At 49.8% G+C, this 26,667-nt stretch overlaps 1 protein-coding gene across 1 annotated transcript in view; it reads left to right on the top strand.

The window, feature by feature from the left end:
• Positions 1-21,005: 21,005 nt before the first annotated feature.
• PDZD4 (PDZ domain containing 4) overlaps positions 21,006-26,667 on the top strand; it is a 28,741-nt gene continuing 23,079 nt past the window's right edge. Inside the window, exon 1 of the mRNA XM_032620943.1 lies at positions 21,006-21,075. Coding sequence (XP_032476834.1) covers positions 21,016-21,075 — 60 coding nt within the window. The 5' untranslated portion in view covers positions 21,006-21,015. The remainder of the gene's footprint in view (positions 21,076-26,667) is intronic.

Genomic DNA, 26,667 nt, shown 5'->3' with positions numbered 1-26,667 from the left:
TAAATAAAGCCCCAGACATTGCTGAAGCACTTGGCAGCGTGAAGCAGTGTCAGTCGCTCAGTTGGAACTCTCTGGCCGACCTGTAAGGAGGAGAAAGGAAGAAAGACCCTGTATATCTCTATCCGAAGAAGCCAAAGACTCCCAGGCAGAGGGATTTTGGAGGAAGAGATCGGAAGAGGCAGGAATTGCAGGGACCAGAGAATCAGGAGAGCCTAGAGGGCAAGACCCTCAGCTAGGAAACACTTGGCAAACGGCTCAAAGCTCACAGACTGTGGGACTTTGAGACATGGGAAGTGGGGAACCTCTGTGTCAATAACATTTCCTCCTTTCCCGGGGCTAATCCGTCCGTGCCTTTCCTGGCAGGTACTGGTGCTGCTTGTTCTGCAACTTCCTGAGAAATGTCTCGCTTCCAGTACGGGCTGCTGTTCCTTTCCCTCTGCAGTTCCCACACAGATGCTTTTTCTGACCAAGGAATGTGTGTTCTCACTGCCTCTGGAATCAGCACAAACGTGTCGGGGAGAGGGGCTTGCCGTGCAACTTAGAGGCTGCCATATTCTGTCCTCCAGAGGGAGTGTCTGTGTAGCTCCTGGGGGGAAAAGCACCTGATCTGGTTACTCTGTGGCTTCTGAAAGGAAATGGGGATGACAGAAGTGGTCATGTCACAACGTGCTGGAAAAGCACCCCAAGCTGAAACAAATTGTTGCATCTTTTGAACCCTAGAGAATAAAGGTGTTAGTTAAATTCGAGATATAGAAACAATACAGATAGTTTACTAAAGGGATAAGCCATAGTCATGTGTAAAACAAAATCCTTTGTGAAGAGCTCAACTAGAAGGAATATAACACACACGTTATAAAAGAATTCAAAAAACAAAGGGTAATTTTAAAAAGGCACTCACCCCCTAAATTCCCACACTTCCAGTAAAAAATAAAGATACCTTAGTCAGCTTGGGCTGCTCTAACAAAATAACATAGACCTGGGATCGGGGGCAGGGTGCTTAAACTATAGACATTTATTTCTCACAGTGCTGAAGGCTGGACGTCCTAGATCAAGATGCCAGCAGATGTGGCTCCTGGTGAGAGCTCACTTCCTGTAGTGAGCTCCTTTCTCACTGTGTTCTCCCACAGCCTTTGCTATGTGCTTTTGGGTGGAAAGAATGAGACCTCTAACTTCTTCTCTTAAGGGTACTAATCCCTTATAAGGGACCCCCATGACCTCATCTAAACTTAATTACCTCTCAATGTCTCCACCTCCAAATACCATCCCATCAGGGATTGGGGCTTCAACATATAAAATTTTTTAAATTAATTAAGTAATTAATTTTTAATTTTTGGCTGCATTGAGTCTTCGTTGTTGCACACGGGCTTTCTCTAGTTGCAGAGAGCAGGAGCTACTCTTTGTTGTGGTGTGTGGGCTTCTCATTGCAGTGGCTTCTCTCGTTGCAGAGCACGGGCTCTAAGAACAGGCTTCAGTAGTTGTGGCACATGGGCTCAGTAGTTGTGGCGCACGGGCTTAGTTGCTCCGCGGCATGTGGGATCTTCCCGGACCAGGGCTCGACCCCATGTCCCTTGCATTGGCAGGTGGATTCTTAACCACTGCACCACCAGGGAAGTCCCCAACATATGAATTTTTGGGGAGACACATTCATCCCATAATGGAAGGTAAATTTGGTAAAAAATAATCAACCATTACATAGATTTGTACAAGAGCTCAAAGAAGTAAATACATTTGTTGTTTCGTGAACTCCTACAGCTCCTTTGACTTTGGTACCATTGTCTGCACAAGTTTTTCTGTATCTGATCATTGGCCTGCATTTTCTTTCTTTCTTTCTTGTTCCTCTAGCAGATGAGTCTAAATTCTTGTTTGCTTCTGCTTATGGAAAAAGTCTGATATTTATAGCAAGGGGCTCCTCGAGGGTTTCACACTCTCTTATTATTGTCTCTAGGCATTTATGGGAAAACTTAGAGAGATGTGTCCACCAGAGAGCTCTAAGGTTATTCAGGATATAGATGACTTGCTGGCCAACAGGCAGCGCACGACTGTGATCAGGAGGAAGACAAATGTGGAGACGGCTCTGAGCAGCCTGCATCTCTGCCTGGAGGTACTTTCCAGAATATGGTGCAGGAAGAGGGGGCTCCCGAGAAGAACCAGTGGCCTCAGTTATCAGAGCTAACAAACCAACCGCGGAGAAAAAACAGAACGCCAGAAATATTTGATTAATCCAAAGAAACCAGGGATAGAGGAGAAAAGGAACAAAGAACAGATGGGACAAATAGAAAATAAATAGCAAGATGATAGACTTAAACCTAACCATCACGTGTGAATGGATTAAACAGACCAATTAAAAGGCAGAGATTATGAGAGGGGTTAAAAAAGTAAGACTGAGGGACTTCCCTGGTGGCGCAGTTAAGAATCTGCCTGCTTTGGGGTTTTCTTACAATTTCTCCCTGAATAAGCACATAAGCCTCACCAGACGAATTGCAATCTTGCTAAACTCAGGTCGAATATTTAGAGCATCTGTTGTCAGTTGCTGGCCATAGAGTGTTAGAGTCTAGGAGTCGGCCCATTTTGCAGATAAAACAGCTTACTCCGACCGAAAATAATTAGCCAATTTGGGGGCTAGTGCAGTCTAATTCACAGTGGATTATCTCCAGCTTTTGCAGAGCAGACCAAACCTCAGATGGAGCAACCGCATACACGTTCTCCCGGTCTCTGTCTCTGGAACCTGAAGAGGCTTTTGAACAACTGAAATTGGCTTCCAGTCTCTCCCCCAGCTTTGGGGTTTCCAAACTGTGAAAATCCCAACCTGATTCATCCGATATTCCTGTTCATATCGCACATTTGATGACGTTTACTCACGGGTCACGTACTTGGGATAAAAGTGGCCCACTCGAATCTAAAATATGACACAAATGAACTCACCCACGGACTTCCTTGGAGGTCCGGTGGTTAAGATTCCGCGCTTCCACTGCAGGGAGCACGAGTTTGATCCTCGATCGGGGAACTAAAATCCCACATGCTGCGAGGCGCAGCCAAAAAAAAAAAAAAAGAACTTAACTACGAAACAGAAACAGACTCACAGACATAGAGAACAGACTTGTGGTTGCCAAGGGGATTGGGGTGGGGGAGGGAAGGAGTTTGGGATGAGCAGATGCGAACTATTATATACAGAATGGATAAGCAACAAGGTCCTACTGTAGAGCACAGGGAACAACTCTATTCACTGTCCTGTGATAAACCATCACGGAAAAGAATATGAAAAAGAATGTATGTATATGTCTATGTATAACTGAATCACTTTGATCTGTACAGTAGAAATTAACACAACATTGTAAATCAGCTGCTATCCTTCAATAAAATAAATTTAGAAACACAAGCGGCCCACCTAAAGCTTCCTGTACTGTGGTGACTTGTCATAAAACCGTGGAGGTTGGTGTTTTGTCTGCAATTAAGCCCGCACAAGCAGACAAGTTAATGTCAGTGACTAGGGCTGCAATTCTTGGTTCTGGACCTAAAATGAATACATATTTTATATATACAGTTTATATACAACATATAAATAATAACTCTATGTTTGGTATCAGGCCGAACCACAGGGTGAATTTGAAAAAGTAGAGGATTTCTGGATTCCATAGGAACTAAAATATCTCATGGAAAAATTGATAGTTGACTCGTCAGAGGCTTTGCAACTGCCTGCTCAGATATCAATAAATCATTGCAGAGCTCACGCGGGACAGAAGGAGGAAGTTGCTAAATGCCAGGATTCTCTGGCTAGAGCTGCCAAAGCTGCTGGTAAAACATGGCGGACTCCAAACACAGGTGCTCCGCTTTTTGCAATAAGAAGATTTTGTTCATTAAAAAAAAAAAAAAGCTTCACAGAAGGAAAGGGGCAAATGAACTGAAAAGGGGGCTAAAGGAAGTTTGGGCTATGGGAATTCAAAATCGTTCTTATACCACAATCCCTACTTGCCTGGTTAGTGTTTTTGTGTCATCAACAAAAATCATCTAAGAGAGGAATTTTAAAGGTACTAGACTCTTACTATGTCCACTAAAAAAAATGAAATTATTTGGGGATTCCCTGGTGGCGCAGTGGTTAAGAATCCGCCTGCCAATGCAGGGGACACGGGTCCGAGCCCTGGTCGGGGAAGATCCCACATGCCACGGAGCAACTAAGCCCATGCGCCACAACTATTGAACCTGAGCTCTAGAGCCCACGAGCCACAACTACTGAACCCACATGCCACAACTACTGAAGCCTGTGTGCCTAGAGCCCGTGCTCTGCAACAGAAGCCGCCGTAATGAGCCCCGCGCACTGCAACAAAGAGTAGCCCCCGCTCGCCGCAACTAGAGAAAGCCCGCACGCAGCAACGAAGACCCAACACAGCCAAAACTAAATAAATTAAAAAAAAAAATTTTTTTAATGAAATTATTCAAAGCACATCAAAGAGATGTGCCATTTATTAGCAGAATCCTCTACAGGCAATTGCCAAGTTAAGCGCAGGAAGTTCTCCCTGACCCCCTTTACCGGGAACTTAGTAGAACTAATGCTTGTAAAAGGTAAGAGGTTTAAAATTTGAAGTAGTTTGCTCAACAGTGCTAATCATCAGGGAAATGCAAATCAACATCACAATGAGATCTCACCTCACACCTGTCAGAGAGGCCATTGTCAAAGAGACCACAAATAACAAATGTTGGAGAGGATGTGGAGAAAAGGGAACCCTCCTACACTGTTCCTGGGAATGTAAATTGGTGCAGCCACTGTGGAGAACAGTATAGAGGTTCTTCAAAAGACTAAAAATAGAGTTGCCATATGATCCGGCAATCCAGCTCCTGGGCATGTATCCAGACAAAACTCTAATTTGAAAAGGCACATGCATGCACCCCCTATATTCACAGCAACGCTATTCACAATAGCCAAGACACGGAAGCAACCTACGTGTCCCTCAATAGATGAATGGATAAGGAAGATGTGGTATATGTGTATATATATATATATATATATATATATATATATATATATATGTAGTATATACACATATACTACATATATATATATGACTACTATTCAGCTATAAAAAAGAATGAAATTTTCTGCAGCTAGAGGTTATCATACTAAGTGAAATAAGTCAGAAAGAGAAAGACAAATACCATATGATATCTCTTGCGGGCCTCTCACTGTCGTGGCCTCTCCCGTTGCGGAGCAGAGGCTCCGGACGCGCAGGCTCAGCGGCCACGGCTCACGGGCCCAGCCGCTCCGCGGCATGTGGGATCTTCCCGGACCGGGGCACGAACCCGCGTCCCCTGCATCTGCATTGGCAGGCGGACTCTCAACCACTGCGCCACCAGGGAAGCCCCATATGATATCTCTTGTATGTAGAATCTAAAATATGCCACAGATGAACCTATCTACAAAACAGAAAGAGACTCAGAGACATAGAGAACAGCCTTGTGGTTGCCAAGGGTGGGGGGAGGGAGAGGGATGGACGGGGACTCTGGGGTTGGTAGATGCAAACTATTGCACTTAGAATGGATAAACAACAAGGTCCTACTGTAGAGCACAGAGAACTATATTCAATATCCTGTGACAGGGCTTCCCTGGTGGCACAGTGGTTGAGAGTCCGCCTGCCGATGCAGGGGACGCGGGTTCGTGCCCCGGTCCGGGAAGATCCCACATGCCGCGGAGCGGCTGGGCCCGTGAGCCGTGGCCGCTGAGCCTGCGCGTCCAGAGCCTGTGCTCTGCAGCGGGAGAGGCCACAACAGTGAGAGGCCCGCGTACCGCAAAATAAAAAAAAAAAAAAGAGCACTGAGCTAGTTCAAAGTTACAGGACTGTTGATATTTAAAGGAACAGTCAGGTATTGGGCCACGACTTCCAAAAGAGATGAAAGGATGGTGTTCAGAAGAAAAGAATCTAATTAATAGACAAACAGAAATCTGGCATTTGCGGACAGAGGCTCCAAAAGACAGGTCTAATATGACTTGACTGACTTTCGGACACAAGCTCTCCCAATCCCAGTACGGAGGGATAAACAAGGGTTGGCTTTTATTCAGGGAGATGTCGTTGACTTAACGTTATAATACCACTGATTTGGACTGATGCATGAAAAAATGGCCCAAGGGACTGGTTTGTCCCAAGACTAAAAACAAATACGGCCGTGGACGTCAAACACTGGAAGTTCCATCTGTGCCCTTGAATTGGTGCCACCTAAGACTTGGATGGTGGCCATGGGTGTCTTTGTAGTCCACATATGAGACACAGTATTTGAGAAGATAGAACAATTACAGAAGGGCCTACATTGATGTAAATATGATGTTACCTATATATTTGATGAAAACTCAGGAGAAAGGTATTGGGCCTTACAAGAAAAACTCTGAATTAAAAATTTAAATTATAAAACTCCAGAGTTAAGCTACTCTAGACTTGGATTGGACAAGACTTTGTAAGGAACTTCAAAATAATACTCAAATTGTTAACCATTTGAAAGGTCAGTTAATAAAGAGGTCATAACCGCTAGTAAAATTAATCTATGAAGAAGGAAAATGCGCACTGCTTCCCAAGAATCTGGTTTAACCCTTCCCCATTGGTATGATATATTTATTTTTTTTTATTTTTATTTTTTTTCGGTACGCGGGCCTCTCACTGTCGTGGCCTCTCCCGTTGCGGAGCACAGGCTCCGGACGCGCAGGCTCAGCGGCCACGGCTCACGGGCCCGGCCGCTCCGCGGCACGCGGGATCCTCCCGGACCGGGGCACGAACCCGCGTCCCCCGCATCGGCAGGCGGACTCGCAACCACTGCGCCACCAGGGAAGCCCCTGTTTTTAGTTTTTTACGGAGTCTCCATACTGTTCTCCTGATGATCGTTTGGCCTCACATTTTCCTCCTGGTTATTTAGGCACCACCTGCAACTTGTCCCTTGCCCAGAGAAAGTTAAAAGGACAATGGAGATAATGAAATATTGTAATGTTACTATTTCATAGGAACACGGGGAGGCAATTGTAAGGACGAATACAAATTAAGAGTAAGAGCCTTAATTCTCCTGGGAGAAGATAAGGTGAGAGACTCCCCTTCCTAGACTTTTTCTTTCAGAATTTCTTCCTCTGTCCTTTTAAATATATGTAAATCTTTTTAATGGCTAAATAAGCCTCTGGTCATTCTCACAAGTCAGGAATGTTTCCCCCACTCCAGGGTCTGGGAGCGTCTTTTTGAATTGTAATCAAGGAAGACGCTGGCCCTGCAGACCTCCCAGCTTCCGTCTGACTTCATCCGACTGGACTCCAAATGGCAAAAGCTAGTGCGGGAGGTGGGGGGCGGGGCTGTTGTCTGCTACCCCTGTGGAGATGTTCCTTCTGTCTCCGCATCCTTCGGGCGGGGTGCCTGCGTTTGCACAGATCATTCTGTTTTCAGGCTTTTTACACCCGTTTTCTATCTTTTCTGCTTTTGTGGAGAGGTGTTCCAGGTTGGGAGATTTTGTTTTTAGTTATGTTTCTCCGACACACTTCGCAGCCAGGGAGAAAGGGCAACGTTTGCTTCAATGGAGATGTGTTCATTGAATATCCACATGGAGAAAAAAAGTCTTCTCACTGAACTTTTCCTCCGTTGTAACCACCAGGCAGGAAAGTGAAAGGTCATAAATGTACTGAGCCTTTCTCTTCCTGAGAGCAGGAGCTAGCCCGCCTCCACGAAAGTGCCTCCGTGCCCCAGGGACGGGAGCGAGGGCCTGGAAGTCTGTACAAACCTTGTTAGTCTCACCCTAGTATTCCGAGTCGTTTCTTTACTACCTGCCACCCAAGCCCAAACCCCTTTCTCTTGTCAATTCTTCACAAATGCAACATGCCTGTGTCTAAAAGGTAGAAAATCTTCCCGTTCTGGTCACTTCTTCGGGTCTTCATTCTCTAGTGAAGGCTCCCAGGTACATGTTAACATTTAATAGAATGTGTATGCTTGTCTCCTGTTAATGTGTCTTGTGTCAGTTTTATTCTCAGGCCCAGCCAGAGACCCAAAGATGGTAAAGAAGCATTTACCTTCCACATCCCTTTGGGTCACCACCCTTCCCAAGAACAGAGGTGCTTTTGCAAAGCCCTCCCCAGCAGCAGCAGGAAAGATGGGGGCTGAGGGGACTTCGAGAGAAGGTGGGACCCAAGGCAGCAAGGAGAGGAAGGGTCAATTGAAGATTGCCAAAGCGAGAGACTCCACAGCAGCCCCTCCCCCAGGAACTCACGAGGTGCATTTCCTCCAGGAAGGAATTGTGATCTGGCCCAGGGAATTTCCAACGGTCCCCTTACAATTGAAAAATTGTCAAGCCCTGATATGGATAAGCAAATGCCTCCACCCTCCAAAGGACTTGCATTTCAATACACTTAAGTTCTTAGAGGAGTGGAGAGTAGTCAAAGTGAGAGCACCCCCAACATCCCCTCCCCAGGAACTCCTGAGATGCATTTACTCCTGGAGGACTTCGCTTAAAACTTAAAAGTGCCCAAGACCCAGTCTGTAGAAGCAAATGCCCCGCCCGTAAAGGGACTTGCATCTCAATGCTGTGTCTTTTTAAAGGAAGAGAGTACTTTGGTCAGCTTCCTGGCATTGTTAAAAATAACAGTCTGGAAAACCAACCTGGACCTCGTGATTAGACCCTACGGAGCATCTTCAACCTGGAAGAGTCTTCTTCTTCTCTTTTAAGAAAAAAAAAAATCGTGACCACTGCCTGACAACATACACAAAAATCAATTTCAGTTGTACTGGAAATTAAAAATAAAAGGCAAGATAGCAAAACTTGTAGAAGACGACAGGAGAACATCTTTATGATCTCGGAGTTGGGAAAGATTTCTTAGGTGGGACACAAAAAGCACTAACCGTAGGAGAAGATATTGATAAATTAGTGTTTTCTGAGCTCTGCCGGCACTGGGCCAATTTGCTATTCTTCAAGTCTTCCCTGCAACCTGCCCCTCCCCCCGCAGCGTGGCTTCTGCTCTCTCCTTTCTCTTGACCCCCATCTCCAAGCTCCTGCTTTAGGCAGGTAGGATTACTACGTCAGGATGAGCCCCTCACCTACAGAAGTGTATTTTGTTTCTGGTGTTTTCTGAGATTTTTCTGCCCCTTAGCTGCTTTTCTCCGCTCTTTACCCTTTAATTGCACGTATCCCCTGTGTGGCTTTGGTCCGCCTCCTCCCAATGTCCCCCAGGTCCTACAGCTCTTGCCGTAGTTAGGGACATAGGGTTACCATCACAGAGTCAGCTCCCTACTTGGACAGAGTGCGCTGGTCTATCTGGGACACGCCAGGGTGGGGCCGCCTCACTGTGGACTCTGCACAACGCGAATTCTAACTGCCTTGGGGCTGAGGAGATCTGTCTCTTAGTTTTGCTGAAAATGAAAGTTTGTTTTTTTTTGGGGGGGGGGTTCCATGCAACTTACTGCTTTTGTGACATCACCAGAAGAGTCAAAACGCTGTCTCACTGCCTTGCACTTTTTAAAAAAATTTATTTTATTGAAGTATAGTTGATTTACAATGTTGCGTTAGTTTCTGCTGTACAGCAAGGTCACTCAGTTATACACATATATACCTTCTTTTTCATATTCTTTTCCATTATGGTTTATCACAGGATACTGACTATAGTTCCCTGTGCTCTACAGTAGGACCTTGTCACTTACCCATCCTATACGTACTAGTTTGCATCTGCTAATCCCAAACCTCCAATCCTTCCCTCCCCCGTCCCCGCTTCCCCTTGGCAACCACAGGTCTATGGCTGTGAGTCTGTTTCTGTTTCGTAGATAAGTTTGTGTCATATTTTAGATTCCACATATAAGTGATATCATATGGCATTTGTCTTTTCCCTTCTGTCTTATTTCACTAGTATAAGATCTACCTTGTACTCTTTTTTAAAGGAATGAGCGTTGAATTTGACCAAATGCCTTATTAGCACCTACTGATGTGATTAAGCTGCTTCCTCTGATTTGCTGAGTAATGGTTTCTATGAAAAGACTTTCTCCTGTTGAACTGATCTCCGGTGGCCTCGGCCTGCAGCAGCTTGAAGCAGGGTTTCGGTTCCCCCTGCAGCAGCTTGAAGCAGGGCTTCGGTTCCCGGCCAGAGATTGAGGTCAGGCAGTGGCAGTGAGAGAGCTGAACCCTAACCACCAGACCACCAGGGACCTGTGGCCGGTGACAAGGCCCTAGCCCGTCAGCCGTGTAGGAATGAATTTCCACATAGAGACGGAAAGTAGTGAAGCAAGTAACACGTTTATTAGGAGGGAAAAGAGTAGAGTACGTGTGGATAGACACACGGGCAGGCTCAGAGAGAGTCGCGCCCGCGTGGTGGTTTGAATCACTTTTATGGGGCATTTCTTCCGGGTTTCCTCTGGCCAATCATGTTGCTTTGCCTGGTTCTGAGTCCGTATTTGGTATAACTCAGGGTCCTCCCCTGTGTGCGTGCGCATCTCTTAGCCAAGATGGATTCTAGCGAAGAGGCCTATGGGTAGTTGGCGTTACTTACTATGGGGTGGCACCCCCTCCCTTTTTGACCTCCAAGGAGCCTTTCTGAGCATGTGTAGTCGGGGAGGTCTCCTTGACTTTGGGAATGGGAATATGTGGCCTCTTATCTCTTACCTGGGCAGGGCCAGCCTCCTCCACCATCCTGTTTTTATGGAGTTTCTGCTATTATGGAGTTTCCGTCCACAGGGGAGAAACTTCAGACTGGGGCCCATCTATCTCCTGCTTCAGAACTACCTTTGTATTTCTGGACTAGATCCTACTTGGTCATACATAATATCTCGTTCTTTTGGTATATTGCTGGAATCTACTCGCTTATCTTTTTGGAATTTGCACTTGTCTTCAAAAGGTTTCGTTCTATACTCTCTTTACTAGATTTATATATTTGGTTTATTGTTGGCTTTACGGAACAGCAAAGGTCAAGACTAGGTAATACACCCCTGAAGAAGATGAATGAGCAGGGGCTTGTCTAGCAAATAACAATTTTATTTATTTATTTATTTATTTGGCCACATCCCCTGGCATGTGGGACCTTAGTTCCCCGACCAGGAATCGAGCCCACGCCCCCCTGCATTGGAAGCACGGAGTCTTAACCACTGGACCACCAGGGAAGTCCCCAGCAAATAACAATTTAAATGTCAAAAAGGAAACTTTAAAATTCTTATAAGAAAATATAGGCAAGTATCTTTTTGACCTTGGGGTACGGAAGGACTTCTTAAACCAGACATAAAAGGCATTAATCCTTAAAAAAAATTTTTCTGGGGTCTTCCTTGCTGGCGCAGTGGTTAAGAATCCACATGCCTCTAGAGACTGTCATACAGAGTGAAGTAAGTCAGAAAGAGAAAAACAAATACTGTATATTAACGCATATATATGGAACCTAGAAAAATGATACAGATGAACCAGTGTGCAGGGCAGAAATAGAGACACAGATGTAGAGCACAAATGTATGGACACAAAGGGGGAAAGTGGCGGGGGTGGGTGGGGGGATGAATTGGGAGATTGGGATTGGCATATACACACTGATATGTATAAAATGGTTAACTAATAAGAACCTCCTATATAAAAAAATAAATAAAGTAAAATTCAAAAATTCAAAAAAAAAGAATCTGCCTGCCAATGCAGGGGACACAGGTTTGAGCCCTGGTCTGGGAAGATCCCACATGCTGCGGAGCGACTAAGCCCATGCGCCACAACTACTGAGCCCGCGTGCCACAACTACTGAAGCCCGCACGCCCTAGAGCCCGTGCTCCACAACAAGAGAAGCCACTGCAATGATAAGCCCGAGCACCGCAACGAAGAGTAGCTCCCGTTCGCCGCAACTAGGGAAAGCCCGCGTGCAGCAACAAAGACCCAACGCAGCCAAAAATAAATAAATAAATTCATAAAAAAAATTTTTTTTGGTAGATTTAACTACATTAGAATTGAGAACTTCTGTTTACCAAACACTCTTTCAAGAAAGTGAAAAGGCAGGCCACAGACTGAGAGAGAATATGTGTAATATTTGTAACTGACAAAGGATTAGTATCCGGAATATACAAACAATTCCTACAAATCAGTAAAAGCAAATGGAAAAAGAAAACAATACAAAAAAAAGGCAGAAGTCAAAACCAGGTGTAGCATAGAAGAGAAAATGCAAATGGCCAGGAAACCACGGAAGAAAATATTTGCCAAACTGAGGACTCTAGCCTGGAAGACAGCCTCTCATATGACTCTGAGGAACTGTTCCAGAGAGGCATGGTTTTCAGCACAGTTTTAGAACTTGTCAGAACAAAGACCATCAAACAAGTCAAGGATACATTCCTTCAAGGTTTAAAAAAACAGACCGGCATGTCCACAGCGAGTCAGTATGGCCTTGGCACCTGGGAAGGGAGTCTTATCAAATCAAAGGAGTTCTAGGAGGGGAGGCATTTCATATTTTTATCCCTGACGTTCTTTACTTCTGGTCAATGCACCCTTTTCTTTAATAAAGCAGATGGGCAACGTATGTTCGATAGGCCACAAACAAGCTGTTTTAGTTAGCGTCAAATTCAAATGAACTCATGCATAAGCCAGAATGACTTCCCCAGACCTCACTATGTGAACATTTCTTCCATCATCAGTCATCAGGGAAATGCAAAATCATAGTGAGGGACCATTTCCACCCGCAAGTCCTGGCAAAAATGAAGTCTGAAAATACCAAGAGTTGAAGATGCAGATCCCAAAGGATCATTTCCACGTTGCTAGTGGGAGTGTACACTGGCAGGACCACCTTGGGAAACAACTAGGCCTCATCTGTTGGTTTGAATATGTCCACATATTCAAGAGAAACTTCCATATGCTGCACTAGGAGACTGCACACAACCCGCTGGTAGCAACTGAAATGCCCTTCAACAAGAGAATGGGTAGATAAATTATGCGTTATTACCTATTGCTACCTATTACCTATAGCTACAAACAACATCATGGGAAAAAGTCTTAGTTATATAATGTTGAGGGGAGAAAAGCAAGTCACAGAAGACTACAGATGAGATCGTTTTTTGCATAAAGTTAAAAAATAAGCTAAACTGAAAGCATATATGATAAAACAAGGGGAAGCAACCCAAGCGTCCGTAGAGAGATAACTAGAGGAATAAATGTGGTCCATCCGTACAATGGAATACCATTCATCCATAGAGAGGAACGAAGTTCTGATACACACACTACAACATGGATGAAACTTGAGGACATTATGCTGAGTAAAGTAAGCCAGTCGTGGGACATCCCTGGTGGTGCAGTGGTTGAGAGTCCGCCTGCCGATGCAGGGGACACGGGTTCGTGCCCCGGTCCGGGAAGATCCCACATGCCGCGGAGCGGCCGGGCCCGTGAGCCGTGGCCGCTGAGCCTGCGCGTCCGGAGCCTGTGCTCCGCAACGGGAGAGGCCACAGCGGTGAGAGGCCCGCGTACCACAAGAAAAAAATAAAAAGAATCTGCCTGCCAGTGCAGGGGACATGGATTCAGTCCCTGGGCTGGGAAGATCCCACATGCCACGGAGCAACTAAGCCCGTGTGCCACAACTACTGTAGTCCGCGCACCCTAGAGCCTGCACGCCACAACTACTGAAGCCTGCGCGCCTAGAGCCCGTGCCCTGCAACAAGAGAAGCCACCGCAATGAGAAGCCCACGCGCAGCAACGAAGACCCAATGCAGCCAAAAATAATAAATTAAAAAAATAATACTAATAAACTAACAAATGTTATACAATCCCACTTATATGAAATATCTCGAATGGACAAGTTCATACAGACAGAAAGTAGATAGAAGTTACCAGGGGCTCAGGGACAGGAAGGGGGAACTATTGCTTAATGGGTACAAAGTTTCTGTTTGAGGTGATTGAAGGGTTTTGGAGATATGGTGATGGTTGAACTCCGTGAGTGTAATCAATGCCCCTGAATTGTACTTAAAAGTGGTTAAAATGGCAAATTTTGTGTTATACATATTTTTTCCCAATTTTAAAAAGCAAGAGAATGATAAATCCAGCTGTGGCCTATTGGTCACTGTGGGGCATGGGGGAGGCGGGGTCAGGATGGTGTACATAAGTTACTGGTAATGGTCCTGTGTCAGGGTTGGGTGTTGGCTTAGTCGGTGTTAACGAGCTTATTTTTAAAATAAACAAAGTGAAAGTGGGCCTCGAGTGGACAAATTTGGTGGACAGTGAGTAATCCAATTCTGTGCATCTGAATTAAAAAAACAAAACAACAGAACAAAACTAGAAAAGCAAATACCTATGTTCCCATGAGCCAGGACATGTTCTCATATAGAACGTGAGAAGCCCCCTGCGCCCACCATCTGCTTCCTCCATGTCATCAACAGGGCTTTCAGTTTTGCAAAATGGAATAGCAGAGATAGTCCCTTACAACTACTACTGTCAACTGATCTTTGGCAACGAGCAAAGGCAATTCAATGGAGAATGGATAATCTTTTCAACAAATGGCGCTGGAACAACTGGACGTCCACATGCCAAAAAATGAATCTAGACACAGACCTTATACGTTTCACAAAAATTAACTCAAAATGAATCGTAGACCTAAACATGAAATGTAACTATAAAATCCTAGAAGATGATAACCTAGAGGAACATCTAGGTGACCTTGCGTTTGGTGATGACTTCTTTGGCTTACAACACCAAAGATACGAGCAGTGGAAAATAGAGTGGCAAACTCAAAGAATTAGGAGAGTAATCTCTTCATTCTAGGATGACAGGCAACAAAGAGTCCAGACTCTCCAGAGGTGAGAAGCTGGACAGTTTCCCGGTTGTGGTCTGGCCTCTGCTTCCCTGGGAGCTCCCTTCTGGGGATGCCAGTGGGCAAGGTCATGAGTGACTACTGGGAAACAGGGCTTCCCAGTTGGGCATATGGCAGGGCTGGGGTGAAGACCAGGCAGGGACCGTACATCCACTGGAAAAATAGGAGATTGGCTTCCTGACCCCTTTGCAGCAATCAGGGGTGAGTTGGAGTGCAAACTTTCTGTGGGGTGACATGGTGTCCACAGCAGGACCAAGCTTCAGGGCATCGAGGGAAAGAAACACAGAGTCACAGGATAGGACCAGTCCAGATAAGAAACCTGGGCTGGCTCACCTTGGTATTTGGTCCTCAGGTTAAGGAATGCTGCAATGGCCATGGAGATTATGGTGGTGACTGCCCTCACCATTGTCTGTCTCTTGAGCCGGCTGTTCTGTTCCAGCCTGGCTGCCTGCCGTACCTGTTGCCCTCCTGCCATGCTGGGGCACCCCTCCACACTCGTCCTCATTGCCGGATTGCTGAGCTCAGATCAAAGCATCTGCTCCTCGATCAATCGACTGTCTCCGATCTTCCTCTCCCACACTCTCACAGGGTTTTTCATATTAGGGCTTTTTGATCGCAGGAAGAAGCTGACTCTAACTTGAGCAAGAAAAGGGATTTATTCGGCATGATGCTGGGTAGATCACTGAATTGGTAGAATGTCTATAAGCAGGTCTTGAGATGCACAGGTGTCACTTGTTTTGAGAGTGGTCCAGAGCAAGAAAGGGCCGTGCAGAAGATCTGGGCTGCAGTGCAAGACGCTAGGCCACTAGGGCTATAAGATGCAGCCAGTCTAAAGGCTCAAGGGGATCTGTCCATGGTAGATAATGATGCTGGGGGGAGTCTGTGGGAAGCCTCTGCGGAAGGATCCCAGTACAGACCCATAGAGGTCTGGAGCAAGGCCATATCTTCTGTGGCAGAGCTACTCGCCACTCAAAAAAGCAGCTGCTGGGACTTCCCTAGTGGCGCAGTGGTTCAGAATCTGCCTGCCAACGCAGGGGACACGGGTTCGAGCCCTGGTCTGGGAAGATCCCACATGCCGTGGAGCAACGAAGCCCGTGAGCCACAACTACTGAGCCCATGTGCTGCAACTACTGAAGCCAGCGCGCCTGGAGCCCGTGCTCTGCAACAAGAGAAGCCACCGCAATGGGAAGCCCTCGCACCACAACGAAGAGTAGCCCCCGCTCACAGCAACTAGAGAAAGCCCGTTTGCAGCAACGAAGACCCGATGCAGCCAAAAAAAAGAAGGTGCTGTCATGCTACTGGGCCGTGGTCCAGACTTAGAGCCTCATGCCAGGTTATCAAGTGCCTGTGTAACCAGAGCCGCCCATCACGAGCTGAGTATTGGCAGACCCACTGAGCCCTGTGGCCTGGCAGACACAGCAGCGATCCAATGGAGATGGCACCTTCCAGACCAGGCCCAACTGGGGCCCAAGGCTACATGGGTCAGGTACACGGACAGGTAGTCAAGACCCCACGTGTCACCTGCCTCCATCACACTCTGTACTCTTCCTCAGCTCACACCTGTGGGCTCATGGGCGGAGGTTCCCTGTGACTAACCCATGCGGGGGAAGCACTCAGACCCGGCTCATAGATGGGTCACCGCATTATGTTGGTACTAATAAAAATGGATTGCTGTGTCACTATGGTCCCATTCAGGTGGCCCTCGGGGACGGTGGTGAGGGAAACCCCCCCAGTGAGCGATACACTTGGCCGTCCACTTGGTAGAGAGAGCTATGGCCTGAATTAAAGGTGTCCATGGAAAACAACTTAACTGATTGGTCAGGGACCCAGAGGGAGTAAGATTGGGTCGGTAGAAAGGGTTCTGCACCCAATTCCGAGGGGTGGGGGTGGGGTTTACCCCAGCACCAAGCAATGCTTGCACACCAGCTGGTGTCCTATAATCCAACTCAATTCCGACGCTGTCTCCCTGGAGATAGCATCAGACCCCACAGGTTAAGGGCTCAGTCCCACGAGACTATGAGACTGCGCTCCCCCACCCCCCACTTCAGATGCCAACTGCAAGCCCAGGTTGTCAACTGTGCTTCTGACTGACCAGCTATAGATGGGAGCTTCCCATGACCCCCTCTGAGGGTTCAATTAATTTGGTTGAGCAGCTCACAGGACTCAGAGAAACACTTTACTTACTAGATCACTGACTTATCATAAAAGGATATAACTGAGGAACAGCCAGATGGAAGAGATGCACAGGGCGAGGCATGAGGAAAGGGCCCGGAGCTTCCACGCCCTCACCAGGGGCCACTCTCCCAGCCACTTCCGTGTGTTCACCAACCCAGAAGTTCTCTGAACCCAGTCCTGGTGGGTTTTCATGGAGGCTTCATCACACAGGCACGATTGATGAAATCACTGGCCATTGGCCATTGAATCGACCTGCAGCCCCTCTCCCCTCCCCAGAGGCAGATGGGGGGAGAAAGTGAAAATCCCAACCCTCTAATCACCTGGTTGGTTCCCCTGGCAACCAGCCCCCATCCTCAGGTGGGGTCCCAAAGTCACCTCATTCACTTAATAAAGACACTTTTATAGCTCTCATCACTTAGGAAATTCCAAGGGTTTTAGGAGCTCTGTGCCAGAAACAGGGACAAATACCAAGTATATATATTTCTTATCATAAATCACAGTATCACAGTCAAAGACTAGATGATTTGGAGAAGAGCGTGGGAGCTAGCTAGCACACCGAAAGGGGTGCGTGGGAAGAGGGTGTGGGTCCTGTGTCTCTGCCTTGCGGAGGTCAGCTGGCCTTTCTCCGTGGTGCCCTGGACCCGTGAAGGCAGTGGCTGTAGTGGAAAGGCTGGAGGTTCTGCAAAGGCCCAAGAGCTAGGGTTTCCTCTCACCGAGGAGGCTGATCCTGATTCTGCCACCACTGAGTGCCCAACCCGCCGGCGCAGTGACCTCAGCCCTCAGTGTGATGCCATTCCTCCAGGGGACCATCCAGCCGTTTGGAGGCAGGGTGATTACACTGGGCTCCTTCCACCTTGGAAGGGGCGATAATTGGTTGTACTCCAGATGTGGACTGGCCTTCCTGTGCATAGCGTGTCTGCCAGCAATCTGAGGGCTTACATAGTATGCCACGTAACAGTGCTTCGGAGTAAGGGACTCTTCTTCCAAGAAAGGAGGTGTGACAATAGGCACACGACCATGGGAGTCAGTGGTCTTGCTCTGCAAAGACGCCAGCTCGGGGAATACACCCTGTGGGGCTGTGGAGTGTTACTTCATAATGTAACGAATGCACTGAGTTAATAGTTAATACGTGGTGCTGTGGTGCTGTGTCCCCAGTGGATAGAATCCATGGTGCTGTGAACCAAGGAATGAGAGTAGCGTTGGCTGCTCTCCCATTGCTTCCCAGTGAGCCATCTGGGGAATCTGTGCTCCCCATTTCTGAGATCTTAGGCCCTCCTGAACCAGCGGTCCTGGTTTCTGGGGTGGCGGGTACTGCTTCCATCAGGGCTCATGGTAAGGACTCTGCAGAACTTGAAATGAAACCTGCCCTGCCAATACATCACGAGCTAGAGTTGCTGCTCTCCAAGGACAGCAAGAAGTATGTCCGTGACACACGGATTCGCTAGTGTGTCTCTCGGTGTTTGTAAACAGGCGATTGCACGCTGGTGGCCTGACAAGGGGAAAGCAATGAAACGCGCTGACCTGTGGTGGATAAAGATGTGGTTCAGTCCTCCATGAAAATCACCTCGACCCGTGGAGAGGCCTTCTGAGGGCGAGGGAAATCTAGAATGGGTGATGGAGGAGGGTACGGTCAATGGCAAAATGTCCACAAAGCCCTCCCGCGTGGTCTACACAGACACTCACGCTCCTATCCAGTGTGACTTTGTCGTTCCTCCCACCAAGAGGCGGAGTCCATTTCTGCAGGCTCGGAATCTGGACTTGCTGATGTGTAGAGGGTAGAATTACGTCCTCCAGAAGTTCAAGTTCCAGTCCCTGGTACCTGTGAATGTGACCTTATTTGGATTTACAGTTTTTGCAGATGTAACCAATTTAAGAGGAGGTCATGCTGGATTTGGGTGGGCCCTAAGTCCAATGACTGGTGTCTTCTCTCTTTTTTTTTTTTTTTGCCACGCAGCATGGCTTCCCACGGCAGTGAAAGCACGGAGTCCTAACCACTGGACCGCCAGGGAACTCCCTGGTGTCCTTGTAAGGAAGAAGGAAAGTTGGACCCAGACACAGAGTAGACACATGGGGAAGAAGGTCATATGAAGATGAAGGGAAAAATTGGAGCGATACAGCTACAAGTCAAGGAACACAAAAGATGGCTAAGAGCCGCCAAACAGCTCAGCACAGGCAAAGGACCCTCCCCTAGAGCCTTCAGAGGGAGCATGGCCCTGCCAGCACCTTAATTTTGGATTTGGAGCCTCTAGAACTATGAAGAGAATACGTCTCTGTTGTTTTAAGCCACCGGGCTCGTGGTCTTTTGTGGTGTGGCAGTCTCCTCTTTGGGTCCGGGGCAGACAATTCTATCCAGCCCTCCCCTAGCAGAGTCAAGTCCTAGCAGCCTCAAGTGCCGACCAACTTGATAATGTACCCTTAGAATGGCTCTCATTCCCCTGAGACCACTTTCTGACATATGCAACCTGCACACCAGCCCTTGTCTTGTCTCAAGGTCTGCTTTTTGGAACACCCACATTCCTTTTCCAGACTCCAGGCAGGCCCACCGTTCCTGATTCCTGTTCTCTAAACCAGGAGTCAGGGAGGAATGATAGGCTTTGGAGGGGCTTTCGGCCCTGTGTGGTTAATGATTCTATCACTTGCCAAAGCCTGGAAATGAAGCATGCAACAATTTAATCAAGTGATCTGCAGCCAGAGGGCTTGGGCTCTGCAGCTCTTCCTGGCACCCCATGGGAACCCAGCCCTCAATCCGATGCTGCTCCCCAGGCTGTCCCTCTCCAGGCTTGCCCAAGAAGAGAGCCAGGACAGGTTGCGGGAGAGAAGAGGGAGATGGAGGGAACGTTAAAGCGGTGTGCCTGAGCGCAGGCTGTGGCTGAGAGACACAGGTAGGCAGCGGACCCGGGGGCCCAGTCCTGCGCGCCAGGGCCCCAGGGCATCCCAAGGCCCTTAGTCGGCTCTCCCCAGGACCCACCCCACCTCATGCTTTTTTCTTTTTCTCCTTCTTATTAAAAACATTTGTTTCTTTGTAAATTTTAACAAAGGTGTCCATTTCAACGACAACGAGAGAACGGCTAAGTTGAAGGAGAGAAGCACTCGTTAAAGGGCAACCTGAGGGAGGGCTAGAGGCATTCGGGATGCGGCGCGGAGGAACTGGGAAAGGGTCTGAAATCGCGCCCCCCTCCCGAGGCCCTGAGCTCTCTGGGGGATCCCGGGAGGCGCTCCTCCAAACAGGATCCCCGTCTCCCGGGCTGGCACAGGGCGGGCGGCACAAACTGGGCCGGGTGCTCGGAGACGGACGCCGGGGATCGCGGGGAACCAGGGACCCACTCCACCCCCGTCAAGGCCCCGCCCCCAGCTTCCCGCGCCAGCTCCCGCGGCCTCTAGCCGCTCGCTCTCCCACCCAGCCCAGCTCCACTCTCCCGCGCGCTTGCGCCCGGTCCCCGCGCCCCTCCCCCGCCGCCGCCGCCGCGGGCGCGCGCGCTGTGCCCGTCGTCCCGGGCGGGAGCTGGAGACCGCGGGGTCGGCCGCGGGCCCGAGAGCAGGCGCCGGGAGCGCGGCCGGGCGAGGCGGGAGCGCGGGCGCGGGCCTGGGCCGCGGGCGGGGGCCGCAGCCGCGCCGCCGCCCCCCAGTCGGCTGGCCGGGCCGCGGCGCCAAGCGCGAGGGCCGGGCTCCCGGGGCTGGTGGCCATGGGCGGGAGCCGGAGGCGGCAGCGGCAGCGGCAGCGGCAGCGGCAGCGGCGGGCCCCGCGGGCGGGGAGGCGCGCGGCCTACGGCCCCTGACGGTCCCCAGTGGCCTGGCGCGCCCCCGCGCCTCCTGGGGGGCCGTAGCCAAGCAACGCCCGGCGCGCCCGCCCATCCCCCGCTGCCCTTTTTTTCCTGGCCGGGTGCAAGGGAGCATGCCCGCGCCTGGCCTCAGCCAGCTAAGAGTTAACCCGAGGGGCGTGGAGCTGCCCCCCCCTCGGGGGCGTGCCCCCCTCCCCCGCTAGGCGGCCCGCCCCCCGCGCTAGGGTATGGCCCCCGGCCCTGGGCCGGGACCCGAGGTCCTGCGCACGGGCCAGTGAAAGGCGTTTTCCCGTTCCCGCCCTCCTTCCCTCGCCGGCTAGCACCATGGGATGTAATATGTGCGTGGTCCAGAAACCGGAGGAGCAGTACAAAGTGATGCTTCAGGTAGGGCGGCTGGGCGGCTGGGGCGAGGGGCGTGGGCGACACCTGGGGAAGAGCTGGCCCGCGGGGAGGGCCGGGTGGAGGGGCACGAGGGCTCGACGAGGAAGACGTAGGGAGCCATCCTCGCCCTCGGTTTCTGGGGCCGCTGGGTGTAGGTGCTCCGTGGGAACCAGGCAAAGATGGGGGGGTCCCTGCGCGGGGGTAGGGGTGCGGGGCGCATCCCTGGCTCGCCCGGAGTACATTGATTGGGACGCGAGCCCTGGGTCCAGATCGACCCGGGTCGGGAAGTTGGGCTCGGCCCAGGTCCTGTGCGCATACATCCCGGGCCCGGGAGCCGGGAAACGCGTTGCTGCCGGCGCCGGCGCGGGATGGGGGTTGCATAGCAACGGCCTCCGTTCCCCGCACTCGCTAGCCCCGGTGGACCCAGGGCGGGGGAGGGAGCAGAGCGCCCGCGGCGCGGTGGGGCGGGGCAAATCCAGGTCCCCGTGGGCCAGGGGTACTGGAGCGCGCGGGCCGCCCCGGGACCCCGCCGCCGCCTGGCCAGGATCGGGCGTCTACCCCCGCACGCGCTCTCCGCTCCGGCCCTGCGCAGACAAACGGTGGGCTCCCAGCCCTTGGGAGCCTCGGGTGAGTGGCTGTCGCCGGGTCTGCCAGAAGGGCAGTCTTCGGGAGTCGGTGACCGGCCTGCCCTAGGCCCCGCAGGGCCTTCGGGTCTTGGGCGGTGGGGGGCGTGTACCGGGCAGTGATCGGCGGGGAGGGAGGGGAGACTCCAGGTCGCGCTCTCGGACCCGGAGCTCGGCTTCCTTGCCTGTGCGTGGCGTGACTTCGTGAGTGCGTGCCTGTGCCCCGTCTGTGTGTTCGCGGAGGCTTCTCCGGCCCTGCGTGTGTGTACTTTCTGTGTGCGCTCTGAGAGCTGTCTAGAGAAATGTCCCGGATGGCGTGGTCTGAGACGCCCCCGGGGCTCTGTGGAGGGAGTTCAAGGTTAGAGGGAGTCTGGACCCAGGGGCAGACCGGGCGCAGACAGGTATACGTTTCTGCTCTGGGTTTATTGGTCCGGACTGGGGAGCAAGTGCAGGTCAGAGAGGTGTTGGCTGGGGGAATGGGGTCTCCTTAGAAGAAAAGGGAGGACCCCTACAGGTATCGGCCGGGGCGCGGTGGGGATTGGGGAGCCCGCGGGAGTGCTGCATTCGTGCAGGGAGCCTCTGGCCGTCCTGGGCGGGAGGGGAGGGGGGCAGGACGGGAATCTTGCCTAGCCTGGCGGCGCTCCTCTTCCGCGCTCTCGGGCCGCTCTCCCGGGACACGCGGGCCCTCTGCTTTCCCCGCTCTCGGCCCTCCGCCTTCTTTCTGATATTCTCTCCGCCACCCCCACCCCGCCTCGTGCTTCCTCCCATCTCTCGTTCCAGCTGTTTGGAAATCTTGCCCGGCCATTGCCATTCGCCCTCGTGGGATCAGGTTCGGGAATGGCCCAGGCTGGACCCCGAGCAGTCCCGTGGAATCCCAGTAGTGGCACCAGGGCTCCCGGCGGGAGGTGGGCTGCACTGGTTGGCTGATGAGGCCGTGGGATCCCGTCCTCACTGCTTCCTTTCTTGGGATCATTCTATCAAATGGCAAAAGGCGAATCTTAACTTCCTCCCAGAGGGATTGATGTAGTGCTTCGTTAAAGGCCAGTCCCTTGCGGATGTGTGGAAAGTGGAGGGCAACCTGCGCTGCGCTGCAGGCCCGAGATGAGCCGTGGTTGGGAGGCGACGCTGCTGTGACCCTTCGGGTTCCCCATGGGCAGCGGCAGGGAGGCTGCCACAGGTCGGGCTGGGACGGCCTTCAGGGAGTCTTCATGTCGCAGGAAGGCTTGAGGTGAACCTGGGCTGGAAGGTCGCAGTCCAGGCTTTTCTCCTGGAGAGAGAACCCCAAGCCCTGGGCAAGTAGCTCCAGGAGGAGGGCGGCCTCAGGCCAGCCGCCTCTGCTTTCCTCATCTGCGGCGCTCACTCACCAGTCCCTGGGGCTGCTGCTCCCTTTTAAAGCTCCTGCAGAAGTTTGGACAGAATCCGAGACTGGATGCAGTTTTATTTTATTTTACCTTTTAAATTTATCTTTTTAAGTTAATTTTTGTTGGAGTATAGTTGATTTACAACGTTGTGTTAGTTTCAGGTGTACAGCAAAGTGAATCAGTTATACATATATCCACTCTTTTTTAGATTCTATTCCCATATAGGTCGTTACAGAGTATTGAGTAGAGTTCCCTGTGCTATACAGTATGGATGCAGTCTTAAAAAAGGAACTATCCTTCAAAATTAAGGGAAGACGAAAGAGAATTGAATTTAAAAAAATCTGGAGAGCAGGGAAAACCATTAACTATCCCAGATGACTCTGGGTCTGGGGGCCGGCGTCCCAGGCGCAGCAGGGAGCTTCTCCTGGTCCCAGCCTCTTCTCAGAGGGGAGGGAAGCTTTTGTCCCAGAACACCAGTCAGTTTCCAGGACCCCTTGCCGGCCCCCCCCTTAAACTCTGGTGCTTCACAGCTTCAGAGAGGCTTCTCCATGGTTTGTCCACACACCCACCTGTGGCCTCTGCACCTCGCCAACATAAGGAACCCCCCCCCCCCCACCCCGGGATACAGTTCAGCCCAGAGAAATGCACAAGTACACCTACACCACTTGCCATGTGGCTTCATTTTGCTGGGGCGCCCTGGGGCCCCTTCCTAGATCCCCGGAGGTCTCTGACACCCAGGCTAAGAAGTGCCAAGTGTCTTCTTCTAGCCTTGAGTTCCGGACCCTTTTCTCCGGATAGTTCACAGGCATTTAAAAAAATAAACTTTATTGAGATATAATTCACATACCCGTGCAGAACACACGATCGGGTGGGTTTTAGTATATTCAGAGAGTTGTGCCATCATCACCACTATCGAATTCCAGAACATTTTCGTCACCTTGAAAAGAAACCCCGTACCCATTAGCAGTCACATTTCCCCCGACACCTCCTAGGCCCTGGCAACCACCAACCTACTTGTCTTTATGGACTTGCCTGTTCCAGACATTTCATCTCAATGAAACCATACGATATGCGACCTTTTGTTGTCCGACTTCTTTCCTTTATCGTGGGTTTTTTTTTTTGCGGTACGCGGGCCCCTCACTGCTGTGGCCTCTCCCGTTGCGGAGCACAGGCTCCGGACGCACAGGCTCAGCGGCCATGGCTCACGGGCCCAGCCGCTCCGCGGCACGTGGGATCTTCCCGGACCGGGGCACGAACCCGCGTCCCCTGCATCGGCAGGCGGACTCTCAACCACTGCGCCACCAGGGAAGCCCCTATCGTGTTTTTAAGGTTCATCCATGTTGTAGCATGTATCAGTACTAAATTTCTTTTTATTACTGAGTAATTTTCCTTTGTACGGCTATACCACGTAATATTTATCTATTCATCCATTGATGGACATTTGACTTATCTCCACCTTTTGCTGCTGTGAACGTGAGTGTACAAATATCTGTTTGAGTCCCTGCTTTCAATTCTTTTGTGTATATACCCAGAAATGGAATCGCTGGATCATATGGTAATTGTGTTTAGTATTTTGAGGAGCTGTCTGTTTTCCACAAGGACTGCACAGTTTTACGTTTTCCGTTCCCACCAGCAGTGTATGAGGGTTCCGTTTCTCCACACCCTCCCCACACACGTTCTTTATTAGAGCCATCCTACTGGGTTTGAGGGGACACCATATGCATTTCCTGATGAGCATCTTATCCCGTGCTGTTGGCTATTTGCGTATCTTTTCTGGAGAAATGTCTGTCTTTATGCCTGTAACACATTGCTTTTACTAGAGCTTTGTAAGTAACTTTTGAATTGTGGGTCTTCCAACTTTGTGCTATTCAAGGTCGTTTTGTCTTTTCTGAGTCACTTGAGTTTCCCTGTGAATTGTAGGATCAGCTCGTCAATTTCAGAAAAACCCGCTGTGATTTTGTACGAATTGCATTGAATTTGTATTGAATATTGCGTTGAATCTGGGAGAGTATTACCCATGAACATGCGACGCCTTTTTATTTGAATTTTCAATTTCCTTGCCGCGTCGCTTGTGGGATCTTAGTTCCCCAGCCAGGGATTGACCGGGGATTGAACTCCGGCCCTCTGCAGTGAGAGCGCAGAGTCTTAACCACAGGACCGCCGGGGAATTCCCTGAGTCTTCAATTTCCTTCGCCCATGTTAAATTTAACACTCTATTCTTTATGATGCTATTGTAAGTAGAATCGTTTTCTTAATTTCCTTTTCATTTTTCTCATTGCCACTGTATAGAAATACAGTCGCTTTTGTTATATTGGTCTTATATCTTACAACCTTACTAAACTCATTTATTAGCTCGAATAGTTGTTTTGAGTGGATTCTTCAGGATTTCCTATATATAAATAGAGGATAGTTTTACTTCCTTTCCAATCTGGATAGCTCTCATTTCTTTTCTTTTTTTGAATTTTATTCTATTTTTTTATACAGCAGGTTCTTATTAGTTATCCATTTTATACATATTAGTGTATATATGTCAATCCCAATCTCCCAATTCATCACACCACTACCCCCCTCCCCACACCACTTTCCCCTCTTGGTGTCCATACGTTTGTACTCTACATCTGTGTCTCTATTTCTGCCCTGCAAACCGGCTCATCTGTACCATTTTTCTAGGTTCCACATACGTGCGTTAATACACGATTTTTGTTTTTCTCTTTCTGACTTCCTTCACTCTGTGACAGTCTCTAGATCCAACCACGTCTCTACAAATGACCCAATTTCGTTCCTTTTTATGGCCGAGTAATATTCCATCGTGCACACCTCTCATTTCCTTTTCTTGCCTATTTGCTCTGGCTAGCACCTCCAGTACAATGTTGAATAGAAGTGGTGAGAGTAGGTATCCTTGTCTTGTTGCTGATCTAAGAAGCTTCCAGTCTTTCACCCCTGAGTATGAAGTGAGCTGTGGTTTGTCATACATGCTCCTTATCAGCTTGAGGAAGTTCCCTTCTAGTCCTAGTTTGAGTGTTTTTATCATGAAGTGTTGTTAGGTTTTGTCAAATGCTTTTTCTGTGGCTCTTGAGATGATCCTGTGGTTTTTGGGCCCTTGATTCTACTGACGTGGTCTATCACGGGCACTTTAAGTGCGGCATGTCAGAACCGCAGCTCCATTTCTGTTATCCCAGTCTAGTCCTCCAAGGATACTTAACCAAGTGTGGGCGCTGGGGGCATGGGGGGGGCACAGGGAGAGCTTGAAAAATCTGGAAATGACCCTGAGTGGGGGAGGGTCATGCATGTTGTTAGGAAGAGGAAGAAGCCAGGTCATAAAGGGCAGAAAGGGAGGTAGCCTGGTCACCTAACACTGAGACACAAAAGCACGTTCCGAGAGCCTTTCCCGTTGTCCCTGCTTGCCGGGCCTTGTGTCCTTCTCTCTGACACCATGACCCCCATGGTGTGGATCTGTCTGAGCCATTGATAGAAAAATTCTAGAAAATGCAAACTCATCTATAGTGACAGAAAGTATTTGCAGGGATGGGTGGAAGGGAGGGAGCACAGACAGGAGCACGAGGACACTTTTGGGGATGAGGAAATGGTCACTATCTTGATTGTGGTGATGG

Source organism: Phocoena sinus, chromosome X (assembly GCF_008692025.1).
Source record: "Phocoena sinus isolate mPhoSin1 chromosome X, mPhoSin1.pri, whole genome shotgun sequence".
NCBI classification, from domain to species: Eukaryota; Metazoa; Chordata; class Mammalia; order Artiodactyla; family Phocoenidae; genus Phocoena; species Phocoena sinus.
The sequence above is the reverse complement of the archived record's forward strand: the minus strand, read 5'-3'. Positions and strand labels throughout refer to the sequence as shown.